General features: G+C 38.2%; 1 protein-coding gene across 1 annotated transcript in view; it reads right to left on the bottom strand.

Annotated features, from left to right (window-relative positions):
* The window catches only part of LOC308512643 (disintegrin and metalloproteinase domain-containing protein 32-like), a 99,780-nt gene that overhangs the window by 63,294 nt on the left and 21,771 nt on the right, over positions 1-14,715 (bottom strand). Inside the window, exons 9-10 of the mRNA XM_081082244.1 lie at positions 14,521-14,687; positions 9,158-9,239 (exon numbers count right to left, since the gene is read on the bottom strand). Coding sequence (XP_080938370.1) covers positions 9,158-9,239; positions 14,521-14,687 — 249 coding nt within the window. The remainder of the gene's footprint in view (positions 1-9,157; positions 9,240-14,520; positions 14,688-14,715) is intronic.

Raw genomic sequence — 14,715 nt, 5'->3', positions numbered from 1 at the left:
TACAGAGAACTCATACAACTTAACAAAAAGAAGATAAATAATCCAATCAAAAAATGGGCAAAGGACCTAAATAGACATTTTTGAAAGAAGACATACAGAAGGCCGAGAGACATATGAAAACATGCTCCAAGTCACTTATCATCTGAGAGATGAAATCAAAACAACAATGAGATACAATCTCACACATGTCAGAATGGTTATCATCAACAAATGAACAAATGACAAGTGCTGGAGAGGATGTGGAAAAAATGGAACCCTTGTGCACTGCTGGTGGGAATGCAGACTGGTGTAGCCACTGTGGAAAACAGTATGGAGTTTCATCAAAAAACTAAAAATGGAACTCCCATTTGACTCAGTAATCCCACTTCTATGAATATACCCCAAGAAACCAGAAACACCAATCAGAAAGGATATATGCACCCCTATGTTCATAGCACACACTTTACAACAGCTAAGATTTGGAAACAGCCTAAGTGCCCATCAGCAAATGAGTGGATTAAAATCAGTGGTACAGTTATACAATGGAATACATCGCCGCTATAAAAAGGAAGGAACTTTTACCATTTGCAACAGCATGGATGGAACTGGAGAGCATTATGCTAAGCGAAATAATCCAATAGGAGAAAGATAAATACCACATGATCTCACTCATATGTGGGATATAATGATCAACATAATCTGATGAACAAAAATAGATCCAGAGACAAATAGCAGGGGAAGGTGAGAGGGGTAGGGATCAACCAAAGGACTTGTATGCATGCATATTAGCGTAACCAATGGACACAGACTCTGGTGGGGGGAGGGGGGGGAAGATGGGAGTCAACTGGGGAAAAAGGAGACATATGTAATACTTCAAACAATAATATAAAAAGAAAGATTATCTTAGTTATTCCTAACTCTTTTTTAATTAAATCTTTATTGTTCAGATTATTACATTTGTTCCTCTTTTTTCCCCCCATAACTCCCCTCCTCCCAGTTCCCGCCCCACCCTCCGCCCTCACTCCCCACCCACTGTCCTCATCCATAGGTGCACGATTTTTGTCCAGTCTCTTCTCGCATCTCCCACACCCCTTTCCCCCCCAAGAATAGTCAGTCCATTCCCTTTCTATGTCCCTGATTCTATTATGATCACCAGATTATTTATTCACTTGATTCTTAGACTCACTTGTTGATAGATGCATGTTTGTTGTTCATAATTTGTATCTTTACCTTTTTCTTCTTCTTCCTCTTCTTAAAGGATACCTTTCAGCATTTCATATAATCCTGGTTTGGTGGTGATGAACTCCTTTAGATTTTTCTTATCAGTGAAGCTCTTTATCTGACCTTCAGTTCTGAATGATAGCTTTGCTGGATAAAGTAATCTTGGTTGTAGGTTCTTGGCATTCATCACTTTGAATATTTCTTGCCATTCCCTTCTGGCCTGCTGCCGGGGTCCAACCCCAGCAGGTCCAGGGGTTCCCAAAGGCGTAGACGGAGTCGGCGAAGAAGGAATGACACGGAGACAGCGTTCAGTTGATCAGCAGCCTAGCCAGGATCTCCAGCCAAGTTCTGGTCTCAATCTCCAGAGAGGTTCTGCTGTTTATTGTTTTGTTACATCTGTATTTATACCAGTTGATTTTAATCCTGTCAATTTCTATTACAAAGGTTAGGGCGTTTCTTATCTCCATTCCAGGGAGTAAAGATTATGTAGCTTAAGCATGATTGTTTGTAGTTGAAGTGATTAACTACCCGCCTGGCACTTAGTTAAGGAGTTTCATCCCCTCCCTAACTTCAGGGAAAAATTCCTACCTGGGGAAACAACTTTTCTAGGAGAGGCATCCCCTCCCTGACTTCAGGGAAAAGTTCCTACCTGGGGAAACAACCTTTCTCGGAGAGGTGACCTTGGTTAAAACACACAGCGCTAAGGGGAGCAAACATACTAAGAACAGTATGCTATATACGCCAGGTCCCTTGAAACATATGCTGTGCAGATGTTTCTTTCCTGCAGTGACTGTGTCAAGCAGCAAGGATGGACCGGCTTCCGGCAGCCTGCAAAGTTTCTGTTGAGAAATCAGCTGAGTCGTATGGGTATTCCCTTGTAGGTAACTGAGTTTCTTTCTCTTGCTGCTTTTAAGAGTCTCTCTTTGTCTTTTGCTCTTAGCATTTTAATTATGATGTGTCTTGGTGTGGTCCTCTTTGGATTCCTTTTGTTTGGGGTTCTCTGTGCTTCCTGGACCTGTAAGTCTATTTCTTTCACCAGGTGGGGGAAGTTTTCTGTCATTATTTCTTCAAATAGGTTTTCAATATCTTGCTCTCTCTCATCTTCTGGCACCCCTATAATTCTGATGTTGGTACGCTTGAAGCTGTCCCAGAGGCTCCTTACACTATCTTCGTATTTTCGGATTCTTTTTTCATTTTGCTTTTCTGGTTGGGTGTTTTTTGCTTCTTCGCATTTCAAATCTTTGCCTTGATTCTTGCGCTCCTCTGGTCTGCTGTTGGGAGTCTGTATAGTATTCGTTATTTCAGTCCGTGTATGCTTAATTTCTAGTTGGTTCTTTATCATAACATCGAGGGTCTCATTAGATTTCTTGAGAATCTCACTACATTTATCGACAGCTTCTAGACAGTTCTTAAGAGACCTTAAAAGTGTGGTTCTGAACTCAATATCCTCCATTGACAGTTTTGTCCTGTTTCTTTGTCTCCGCATTTTTTATGCTTTCTTGGTGCACCCCCTAGTGGTCTTTGTGCGCAGTCTTGTTGTAGTTAAGCCTTGATTGTTGTCGGCAATACCGGGGGTGATTCGACCTCCAGGCTAACTGGCTATGAGAGTTCGCTGTGTCTGCAGTGGGAGAGCTTCTGTGCTGGATCTCTAGGGCGGTGCTAATCTAGCCTTTGCCTGAGGCTATCCGGCAAATGGCTCTTTGCAGGGCTTGGGCGGAGCAGGTCCCTGGGGATCTACAGGGCGGGCCGGAGCAAGCAGTTATGGCTGCTCTCAGTCCCGTCCCTAGGGGCTCTGCCTCACAGAGTCCCAGCAACTGCTGCAAACCTCGGAGAGAAAGCTGCCTTTGAGTTCCGACTGAAGCCAGATAGTCCCGCTTCTCCCATTTGAGTCTGGGTCCCTAGAGACTCTGGAGCTCAGAGTCTGAAACTCCCTCCCGATTGAAAACAACAACCGCGCCCTCCGCCTCCAGCCCGCTCCGCGCGCGCACTCCGCACCTCACTTCAGCACTGCGCCTCCTCTGAGTCTGGGTATGATATTCTCTTTCCTCCTAGTTGTAGAATTTCCACTCACCCAGCCTTCCTGTGGTTCTGGATGATGTCCGTTCCGTCTTTTAGTTGTTTTTTGAAGTGACTGTTCGAGGCAGCAATCTCTGGCGTTAACCTATGTCGCCATCTTGGTTTCTCCAGTTATTCCTAACTCTTTGCAACACCATAAAAATTGTAGTTTTAGTCTATCAATTTTACACACTCAGACAACTGCTAGGATTTTTATTTGGGACTGTATTCACCCTGTAGGTCAATTGGGGGGGGGGGGGTCAGTGTCTTTATAAATTGTCTGCCAGTCCAGGATGTTAGGCACTGTAATAATGTTTTGTTTCTTCTGGATAGTCTTACACAGTATTTGATAACTTTTTACTTCTAAATTTATTTTTAAGTTTTTATTTGTTTGTTGCCAGTATATAGAAATACATTTTGTTTTGTTAAGTTTAGCTCCATTTACACTCCTCCAACCCATATATTACTATGTGTATAATTTTAATGTAATGTTAAATGCAGCTACAAATAAGATTATAAAATCTTAGTGATTAAATATACTCACATAAATCCCTGTATAGATGTTCCTGTTTGTGGGTGGCCTAACATATGCTCATGATGAAATAATTACTTAATTGTGCTCCTGTCCTTATTTATGCACTAAAGGCCCGGTGTATGAAATTTGTGCACATAGGGAGGGGATCCCTCAGCCTGGCCTGCACCCTCTCGCAATCTGGACCGCTGGCTCCTAACCACTTGCCTGCCTGCCTGATCACCCCTAACCACTCTGCCTGCCTGATTGATCTCCCCTAACTGCTCACCTACCTGATTGCCCCTCACCACCTCTGCCTCAGCCCCCACTGTGGCGGCTTTGTCTGAAAGGATGTCCGGAATGATGTCTGGAAGGTCATTCAGCTGTCCGGTCTAATTAGCATATTACACTTTTATTATTGTAGATTTTTCATTAAGCTCACCAGGGGAAGGCTCACACAAGCTTTAACTGCTCCAACCAAGAAGTGACACGCACTGCTCCTATTCATGGAACATGGCTCCCTCTTTTATGAGGTCAGAGAAATGTGGTCCCTAAATTGGCACACGCTTTCCAGCCACAGCTTAGACTACGTTATCAGACTGTCAACTATGATACATTATTGTCACTTGTTTGAATTTAATCTTGTGTCTATTTTAATCTCACCAGACACAACTATTATTGATGCTTGCAGGTCATATTCAAACTATTTTTTTTATTACTCTTCATTCCCTCTGACTCTCAGATCCCCCATTTAGAATCACTTTCCTTTTTACTAAAGAATGTGATTTATAATTCTTCTTAGTGATAATGGACTGTTGGCAAAGCAGTGGCGGCAAAGAAATTAACAGGAAAAAATGGAAAATAAGGTGATAACATTAATTCCAAAACTATTGATTAGCACAAGAATGTTCATGATTTAAACTAAAGTAATTAAAATATAGATATTTTCATATTAGATAGAGAAAATTGATCCAGTTCTAGCCTATTTACAAAAAATACTCCTGAATTTCTAGGATTCAATGTAGTTGCATGAGATAGAAAATTCAAAATAAAAATGACTTAGAATAGAAAGAAATTTCTCACACATATGAAAGAAGCTTCTTGGTTTTCAAGGATCTGAGCTCCTTCCAGCTTCCTATTCCATCTTTCCAAAATGAGGCAATTGTCTTCATATGTCATTTTAAGCAGCAGATTCAAGAAAGGCCACAATGAAGAATGGGTACCACCCCTTTAAAGAAGCTTCCTTGAAGTTACAAATGTTATTTCTGCTTTCATAACATTGGATGAAACTTAGAAAAAACTAGCTACAAAAATAGCTAAGAAATTAAGACTTCTATATGAGCAGGAGTATTGCCTATCTAAAAGCAGAGGTTCTTGTTCTTGGTTGCCGTTTGTTGTTGTTTTTTTAAAGATAATATGGAGATTGGAAGAGGTATGTATAGGAATGTTTATTAAATATTGTTTGCAATAGAAAAAGTAGAAACAACCAAATGCTCAGGAAAAGCATAGAGGTTATAATGATGCATATTTATCACACAACAGTGCAAAAAATTAGACACAAAGCATTTTGAGTATAGTAAAACTACTGTCGGATACTGTAATGATAATGTATGTCACTGTCCATTTGTCAAAACTCATAGAATGTACAACACCAAGAGTGAACATAATGTAAATTATGAACTTTGGGTGACTGCAATGTGTCAATGTGTTCATCATTTATGACAAATGTACCACTATGGTGTGGAATGTTAATAATAAGGGAGGGTATAGAAAAATCTCTGTACTTTCCTCTCAATTTTGTTGTGAATCTAAAATTTCTATTAAACATGAAGTCTTGCATAATACTGAGGAAATAAGGGTATTGGACTTCCCTGTTATAAGTCTTAAATACTTATCTCCAGTCTGAAATTATTTTTCCTTTCCTTGGATTCCTACAGATTTTTGTCTCTTTCAACAATATAATCTGCCTTCTATTACAAAAATACGCATGCTATTCATCCTTGCCATTAAACCCCTACTATGATTAGGTGTCCATAACTAAGGACAGAAATAATGATACGAATAGTAGTGATGATAATAAGAGCATAATCCTCTTACTATGTGCCATACTTTAATGAGCTTCATTGATTTATATTCACTTAATCACATTGCATAGTCACCTGTATATGTTCATTAGATCTAATAGCACTTGAAATAAAATTATCTGTGAAATTAAAAATAAAGTCATTAAAAATTAACTAAAAGTCCATGTGCCTGATGAATAAATCTCAAAATTATAAGTGGAAACCAAAATTTAAATTGCAGTATGACATTAAGATACAATTTGTATTATGCTTAAAGCATAAAAACAATTCTTGCCCAGAAAAATACTCAACTGTGGTAAAGCATAAGAGCTATTAAACAAAGAAATATAAAGGTTTTGTAAAAGTATAACTATAAAAGCTTTGTGAAAGAATAATTCCTGAATTAGTCTCCTTCAATTATTCTCTTACACGCAACCTGAGCCACTCATTCTAATAGTTCACACCCTAAGCCTTGTCAACAGATCTTTATCAATAACTGTGACCCCTGCAAAAATGTCTCTAAAGTGCATCCTGACCACCTAATTTCTTTCCTGATCACTCCTCTAGCACCTCAACTCCAACAATCCTGTACCCATCAGCATATCCCAACCATCATTCATTTCTCAATCTCCACTGCTCCTAACTTCCTTATTGACTTCTCTCCTTCCTTAACCAGTTCAAATTCTCTTAAAACATCCTCAAGTTGCCTTGCCATTCTTTCACTTCAAAATGACTTTACAGAAACATAATACATTAATCTTCAAAATGCTAAGCTAGAAAGATCTGAAAACTAGGATTTTATACCTAGCCAAATTATCAATCAGATATGATGGGAAAGCAAAGATATTTTCATTAATAAAATAACTCAATGTTTACCATTTATTCACACTATTTTTAAAAAACCTCAAGAGTTATTCCAGAAAAAGAGCAAACAATTCCAAGGAGAGGAAGAGGAGGTTTAATTTTCTGTGGCAGTAGGTTTTGCCCATAGAAGATAGAAAAAATTAAGAACCTGTTAGACCCTGATGCCTAAAAGATCCTCCTCTGTCAAAGCTCTTTGCTAGTATCTATATATATAAAAGCCTAAGAGACCGTTCAACTGTTTGACCATTCAACTGGTAGCTATGACACACACTGACTACCAGGGGCATAGGCATGGAAACATGGAACAGACTGATGAATCTCAGAGGGAAGAGGGGAAGGGGGAAGGGCGGGAAGAGATTAACCAAAGATCTTTTATGCATACTAGAGGCGTGGTGCACGGACTCATGCACCGATGGGGTCCCTCAGCCTGGCCTGCAGGGGTCGGGCCAAAACTCACAGTCCGACATCCCCCAACAGGTCCCAGATTGCGAGAGGGTGCAGGCCAGGCCTAGGGATCCCACTGGTGCACAAATCCATGTGCTGGGCCTCTAGAAATAATATACTTTTTATTCAATAGTTAATATTATTTATATGTTCAAAATATTGTAAAATCCTATCTATTGGTTTAATTATTAAATCAACCTGTATATAAAATACTAAAGTTCTATAGACAATGGATATGAGAAGTGTACAGTTATTTTACATCTCTTATTTTTCATAGCACAAAATAAATGGACATTGTCTAAGGTAAATGGGTACTACTTAAATAGTAAAATATAAATAGCAAAAATATAAATATTAAAAAGCATATGTATAATATGCATTATGTAATATGTATATATACATATAATAGGTAATACTATATTTTAATAAATATTTTTATAAATATTAAAATAATAACGATATCCTATATAATAAAACCCTAATATGCAAATTGACCAAATGGTGGAATGACCGGTCTCTATGATGCGCACTGACCAGCAGGGGGCAGACGTTCAATGCAGGAGCTGCCCCCTGGTGATCAGTGCACTCCCACAGGGAGAGCGCCATTCAGCCAGAAGCTGGGCTCATAGCTGGCAAATGCAGCAGTGGTGGCGGGAGCCTCTCCCGCCTCCACAGCAGCACTAAGGACCCCTCGGAGGATGCCTGACTGCCAGCTTAGGTCTAGGCCTAACCCAGCAAGCAGACATCCCCCCATGGGTACCGGACTGCAAGGGCTGAGGGACACCCCCCCCCACACACACACACACACACACTCCAATGCACAAATGTCATGCACTGGGCCTCTAGTATATATAAGAGTGGGCTAACTATGTATCGTGACTGCTTCCTGAATGTGAAGAGGCCAGATTATATGAATTTCCTTATACATTCTCATATGTACTTTTAAAAATTGACATGAGCCCTAAGTGGTTTGGCTCAGTGGATAGAGCGTCGGCCTGCAGACACAAGGGTCCCAGGTTTGATTCCGGTCAAGGGTATGTACCTTGGTTGCAGGCACATCCCCAGTAGGGAGATGTGCAGGAGGCAGCTGATCAATGTTTCTCTCTCATTGATGTTTCTAACTCTCTATACCTCTCCCTTCCTCTCTTTAAAAAATCAATAAAAAATATTTTTAAAAAATTTGACATGAATAAAATTATTTTCTAACTTAAAAATTTATACAGTACTTAAACTTGATTTTTTAATATATTTTTATTGATTATATTGATTTCAGAGAGGAAGGGAGAGGGAGAGAGAGATAGAAGCATCAATGATGAGAGAGAATCATTGATTAGCTGCCTCCTGCATGCCTCCCACTGGGATCGAGCCTGAAATCCAGGCATGTACCCTGACTGGGAATCGAACCATGACCTCCTGATTCATAGGTTGATGCTCAACCACTAAGCCACCTCAGTTGGGCTTAAACTTGTTTTTTGAAAGAACGAATAGGTTGGGTAAGTGACTTAACAATTATTTCACCTTTCTATGATGCATCTAATTGTACCAATAATTTATTTATATAAAATATTTCAGTATTATAAATATTTAAAATACACATAGAATTTTATTCTAAATACTATTTTAAATATTTTATAAATTTTTTATTATCCTCTTTATCATTTGTTTTTAATTTGAAGCTATTTTATCTATTTCTCCAACTTTCTCTCTATAAGCAAAATTCTACTCTGATTACAGAAATTTCTTTGCAGATAATTTTTCATGATACACTATTCTATATATTAAAGAATGCATACACACTTGATATTTTTATTTCACTTTAACTTCTAAATAATTGCAACAAGACACTTGTTCTACAGAATACATTTCTTTCTGTACACTTCAAATTTTCTTTTATACTTCAAATTTTTAAGTTATTAAAAACAAATGCAGTTTCCAAGTGTAAATATAAGTGTAAACTATATAAAATAATGCTATAATATTGGGTAATTTTTAAATATATAATTTTAAAATAATTACATACCAAAACAATCCCTGCAGAATATTGAGCAGTACACATCTTTCCGGGAAATGTTGCTCCCACGTCATTTGGATAATCTCTATACCTAAATAAAATAAGTATACATTAATAATTCATTTCAACAAACATTTCAAATGTGAGAATTCCTCTAATAATTTGTCTATAGTCATAAAATCCTAGTCTGAAGCAAATTGACTTCCATGTGTACTTAATTGTTTCAAATTAAGGTTTTCTTAATTAAATGAAATTAAGCACTTTGGATTTCTAAAACATATCCAATGAATCCAAGTTTTGTTGGTTTCCTTTACTGTTCTCATCACAGTTGGTTTAAGTCTACCAAAGCCTTTAATCAAACATTTTGATTATAAGCATTTTTCTGAATGACAATAAAAACTAGTTTTAATGTATGGATTGAAAATATTCACTGTCATGTAGAAAAGCTCATCAGTTTCTCAGAGGAATAAGTTTCTTATCCTACAATTTAATATTATTTCTGCTTTGAGTAAAAGCCCATGCCAATCATTATGTAATAACAGCACTATTTCAAGATATCTACATAAGTTATTCCATTTAATACTCAAATAAGCCAGTGAAATATATTATTTTATATTATTTTTATCCCCCACTTAAAAAAAATCAAACATCAGATGCTAACTATGGTAACATTCTCAACATAGCACAAATGATAAGTTCCACTAAAAGACTGGAATGTAGACAATCTGAATCCAGATCCATACTCTCAAACACAAGATATACAAGCTCCAAACATAAATGTCATCTTTAGAGACCCAATCAAAACAAACATTCCAGGATATATGTAAACAAGCTTGGTATTCAATTCTCAATGTGAAGTGCCTCTTTGGTGTCAACTGCACTTTACTTCACAACTGCATGGTGTATCCACTGCTGCCTTATTATGTCTCTCTGCTATTATTTATACCTAACCCCTCCAGCACCTGTTTTCGAGTATTTGCTCCTAACACCCAACCTTGGCTTTACATTCCAATATTGTTTACACTCTTTCTTCGTCCAAGATAGTTCTCTATTTAGGTAACCCCCCACCCCACCACCACCAAAGAAAAATCTATGCATACCTTTGATGAGCTGGACTCAAGAATGGTTTTTACTTAATATTGCCCACCACCTAGTCTCCACATCAAATCAGTTGTCAAGATCTAATGTTCTATTTCTTCAATGTTTCTGCTATCCTTAACCTCCTTCAAAGGTTCAGCTATAGTTCCTACTATGAGCATACATACACTTTATACGTAAGTGCATAGTTTTTTAAAATAACCAGAAATTATTTAATCTTATTGATTCCATAACCTGGAATGTTTTAAACCTCCTTATATGAATTTAAGTGTGCCTAACTTTGCCTTCCCACTTCTAATTACCACTTCTTTAATTTGAGTTTTATATGTTACTTTGAATCACTCCCACCCACCCACCCATCTTTTGTTCCCTTGTAAATTACAAGCAAGTGGAGATAATGTACTAGTATTAATCTTATGGACTGGCATAGCAAGATGGCAGAATTAGAGTTTTCGGCCACCATGTAGCTTAAGCATGATTGTTTGTAGTGATTAACTACCCGCCTGGCACTTAGTTAAGGAGTTTCATCCCCTCCCTGACTTCAGGAAAAAATTCCTACCTGGGGAAGCAACCTTTCTAGGAGAGGCATCCCCTCCCTGACTTCAGGGAAAAGTTCCTACCTGGGGAAACAACCTTTCTCGGAGAGGTGACCTTGGTTAAAACACACAGCGCTAAGGGGAGCAAACATATTAAGAACAGTATGCTATATACGCCAGGTCCCTTGAAACATATGCTGTGCAGATGTTTCTTTCCTGCAGCGACTGTGTCAAGCAGCAAGGATGGACCGGCTTCCGGTAAATAAAAATATATATTTTTTTAAATCCAAGAACAGATGCTCCAAAGAAGGTAAGAATAGTTTCAATGTAATCATGTCACCATTCCCACAAAGCAGCACAGCTCAGAGCTAAGAAAGATGCCCTCAGCCATTATTTCTCCCACAAAAGAGACTATACATTAGGTCTCAGAACAAACCTCAATAAATTCAAGAAGGCTGAAATTATATGAAGCATTTTTCTAACCACAATGGCAGGAAACCACAAATCTACTATAGAAAGGAAATTGAAAAAATACAAATCCATGGGGAATAAACAACATCCTACTAAACACCAACATATCAAAAAAGAAATCAAACAGAAAATCAAAAACCACCTTGAGACAAATAACAATGAGAACACAACATTCCAAAATGTATGGAATGCAGCAAAAGCAGTTCTAAGAGGAAAGTTCATAGCTATACAGGCCTACCTCAAGAAATGAGAAAAATCCCAAACAACAATATAACTTTCCAACTAAAGGAAATAGAAAAAGAAGAATAAACAAACACCAAAGTAAGTAAAATAAAGAAAATAATAAAGATCAGAGTGAAAATAAATGAAACAGAGACTAAAAAACAGGAAAAATAATCAGTGAAACTAAGAGCTGGCTTCTCTAAAAGGATAAATAAAATTTACAAACCTCTAGCCAGGCAAATCTAAAAGAAAGAGAAAGAGAGCCCAAATAAATAAAATCAGAAATGAAAAAAAGAAGATATTTCAACTGATACCACAGAAATACGAAGGATCATTAAAGAAGACCATTAAACAAATTGGACAACCTAGAATAAATGGATAAATTTCTAGAAACATATAATCATCCAAGATTGAACCAGGAAGAAACAGATAATCTGAACAGGCCAATGAAATTGAAGAAAAAAAAATATCCCAAAAAACAATAGCCCAGGTCCAAAAGGCATTACAAGTGAATTGTACCGAACATTTAAAGAAGAATTAATATAAACCATTATCAAACTATTTTTCAAAAAGGAGAGAACACTTCCAAACTTATTTCATAGTCTGCATTACCCTGACACCAAAACTAGACAAGGACACTATGAAAAAATATACGTATATAGGACAGTATCCATGATGATCATAATTGCAAAATTCCTCAACAAAATATTAGCAAATTTAACTGAATATTAGTATATCAAAAGGATCAATATCATGGTGTATTCCAGGGATTATTCCAGGGATGCAAGGATGGTTCAACATTTGAAAACAACAAAATGATAATCCATATTAACAAAATTAAGGATAAACATCATATGATCATCTCAACATATGCAGTACAAGCATTAGAGAAAATTCAACATCCATTATAGCTCTCAACCAAGTATGTATAGAGGGAATATATCTCAACATAATATAAGCCATATATGACAAGTCAACAGCTGATATACTTAAAAGTGAAAAACTGAAAGCTTTTCCTCTGAGATCAGGAACAAGACCAGGATGCCCATTCTCACCAATGTTATTTAACATTGTATTAGAGGTACTAGCCAGAGCAAGTAGGCAAGAAAAATAAAAAGCATATATGTATTTGAATTGACCCATTCATCATGATATAATGATCTTCTTTGGCTCTTATAGCCTTTGCTTTAAAGCAGCGGTTCTCAACCTGTGGGTCGCGACCCCTTTGGCGGTCGAACAACCCTTTCACGGGGGTCGCCTAAGACCATCCTGCATATCAGATATTTACATTATGATTCATAAAAGTAGCAACATTACAGTTATAAAGTAGCAATGAAAATAATTTTATGGTTGTGTCACAACATGAGGAACTATATTTAAAGGGCCAGAAGGTTGAGAACCACTGCCTTAAAATAAATTTTGTCTGACAGAAGTATAGTTAACTTAGAATTCTTTTGGTTTCCATTTTCATGGAATATATTATTCCATCCCTTAATACTCAGTTGGTGTGCATCCTTACATCTGAAGTGAGTCTCTTGTAAGCATCATATATGTGGATCTTGTTTTTTATACATTTAGCTATTCTTTTGAGAGAGATTTTATTCCATTTACATTTAAAGTAATTATTGATAGCTATGTACTTATTGCCATTTTATTCATTTTTTTCTGGCTGTTTATAACTCTTCATTTCCTCTTCTCTTACTCTTTTTCTTTGGGATTTATTTTTTTTATAGCAGGATACTTAGATTCCTTTTATCTTATCCTTTGTGTACATATTATAGGTTTTGGCTTTGTGGTTAGCGTGAGACATAAAACAACTTATATTTATAACAGTATATTTTAAGATGAAAACAACTTCAGTTTATACATATCGTGAGACTACATTTTTGCATCCTCCATCACATTTTATGTTTTTGGTGTCACAATTAAATCTTTTATCTTAACAAATTATTGAAGCTATGATTGTTTTTACTACTTTGGTCTTTTAACCTTCATAAGTAGCTTTGTAAGTGATTAACACCATCTCTCCATCTTTACAACATTATATCAAATTTGGAGATACATAGATATATATCAGTGAGATTTAAACTTTCATATGTTTTCCTGCTATTAATTAACTAGAGGCCGGTACATGAAAATTTGTGCACTGTTGGGGGGTCCCCTCAGCCTGGCCTGCCCCCTCTCACAGTCCAGGAGCCCTCAAGGGATGTCCTACTGACAGCTTAGGCCCGCTCCCCCCCACCCCAAGAGGTGGGGGAGCGGGTGGGGCCTAAGCTACAGTCTGGCCACCCTCTGGGGGAGGCAACTGGCCGATCAGGGGAAGGCACCACCCCACATCACCCCCTTGCTGCTGCTGCCTCTGGCCTCCCTCTGCGGGAGGCAACCCTGCGATCAGGGGAAGGCGATGTCTCATCACCCCTATGCTGCTGCCAGTGATGGCCACGAGGCTGCCTGAGCCCTGGCCCTCGAAGCCACTGCAGCTTGCCTGAGCCTCGGGCCCTCACAGTGGCAGCCACCATTGGAGGCTTGCCAGAGCCTCTGGCCGGCCGGGCAGCAGCAGCTGCCATCAGAGGTTTGTCTGAGCCTCGGGCCAGCCCTGGGCAGCGACAGCCGCCATCCGCTCCCCTGATGCACCTCCTGGTCCAGTCCCTGCCAGGGCCACAGTGTCAAGTTCCCGCCCATCCCTGCGTGCCTCGAAGCTCACACAGCCGCGCCCACCACAGGAGCCACTGTGCACGCAGCCTCCTAGTGATCACTGGTTGCGACATAAGGGCGTCACAGCGTGAGGGAGTGAGGGAGTGACGACCACGTAGGCTTTTATCAGTATAGATACCCTTTCATTCCCGCTAAAGATGTTCCCTTTAACATTCTTGTGTGACCAGTCAACCAATGATGATCGTTAGCTTTTGCTTCTGAAAAACGTGTTTTCTACCCTTCCTCCCCCTCTGCCTTTGGAAGAGTCAGAAATAAATAAAATTCCCTAAATAAAGCTACATAATTATCTCAGGTCTTTGTTTTCTAAGAATACTGAAACATTATTCTTACATGAATAGATATGCAATATCATGAGGCCTTAGGGTAAGATAAGATTTTTTCCATTCTAAAAATCTCTGCAATAATTCATCTGCCTCACCAACTGTAGAAATCTTATTTTTGTCTGACCACAACTCCAATGATGACAACACAATAGTAACATTAAGTTGGGCAAATACCTAAAAACAAGAGAGATAATACATGAAA

The sequence above is a fragment of the Myotis nattereri genome (genome assembly GCF_964212035.1).
Source record: "Myotis nattereri genome assembly, chromosome: 2".
Lineage (NCBI taxonomy): Eukaryota > Metazoa > Chordata > Mammalia > Chiroptera > Vespertilionidae > Myotis > Myotis nattereri.
Note: the sequence above shows the minus strand (reverse complement) of the source record. Positions and strands in the feature narration are given on the sequence as shown.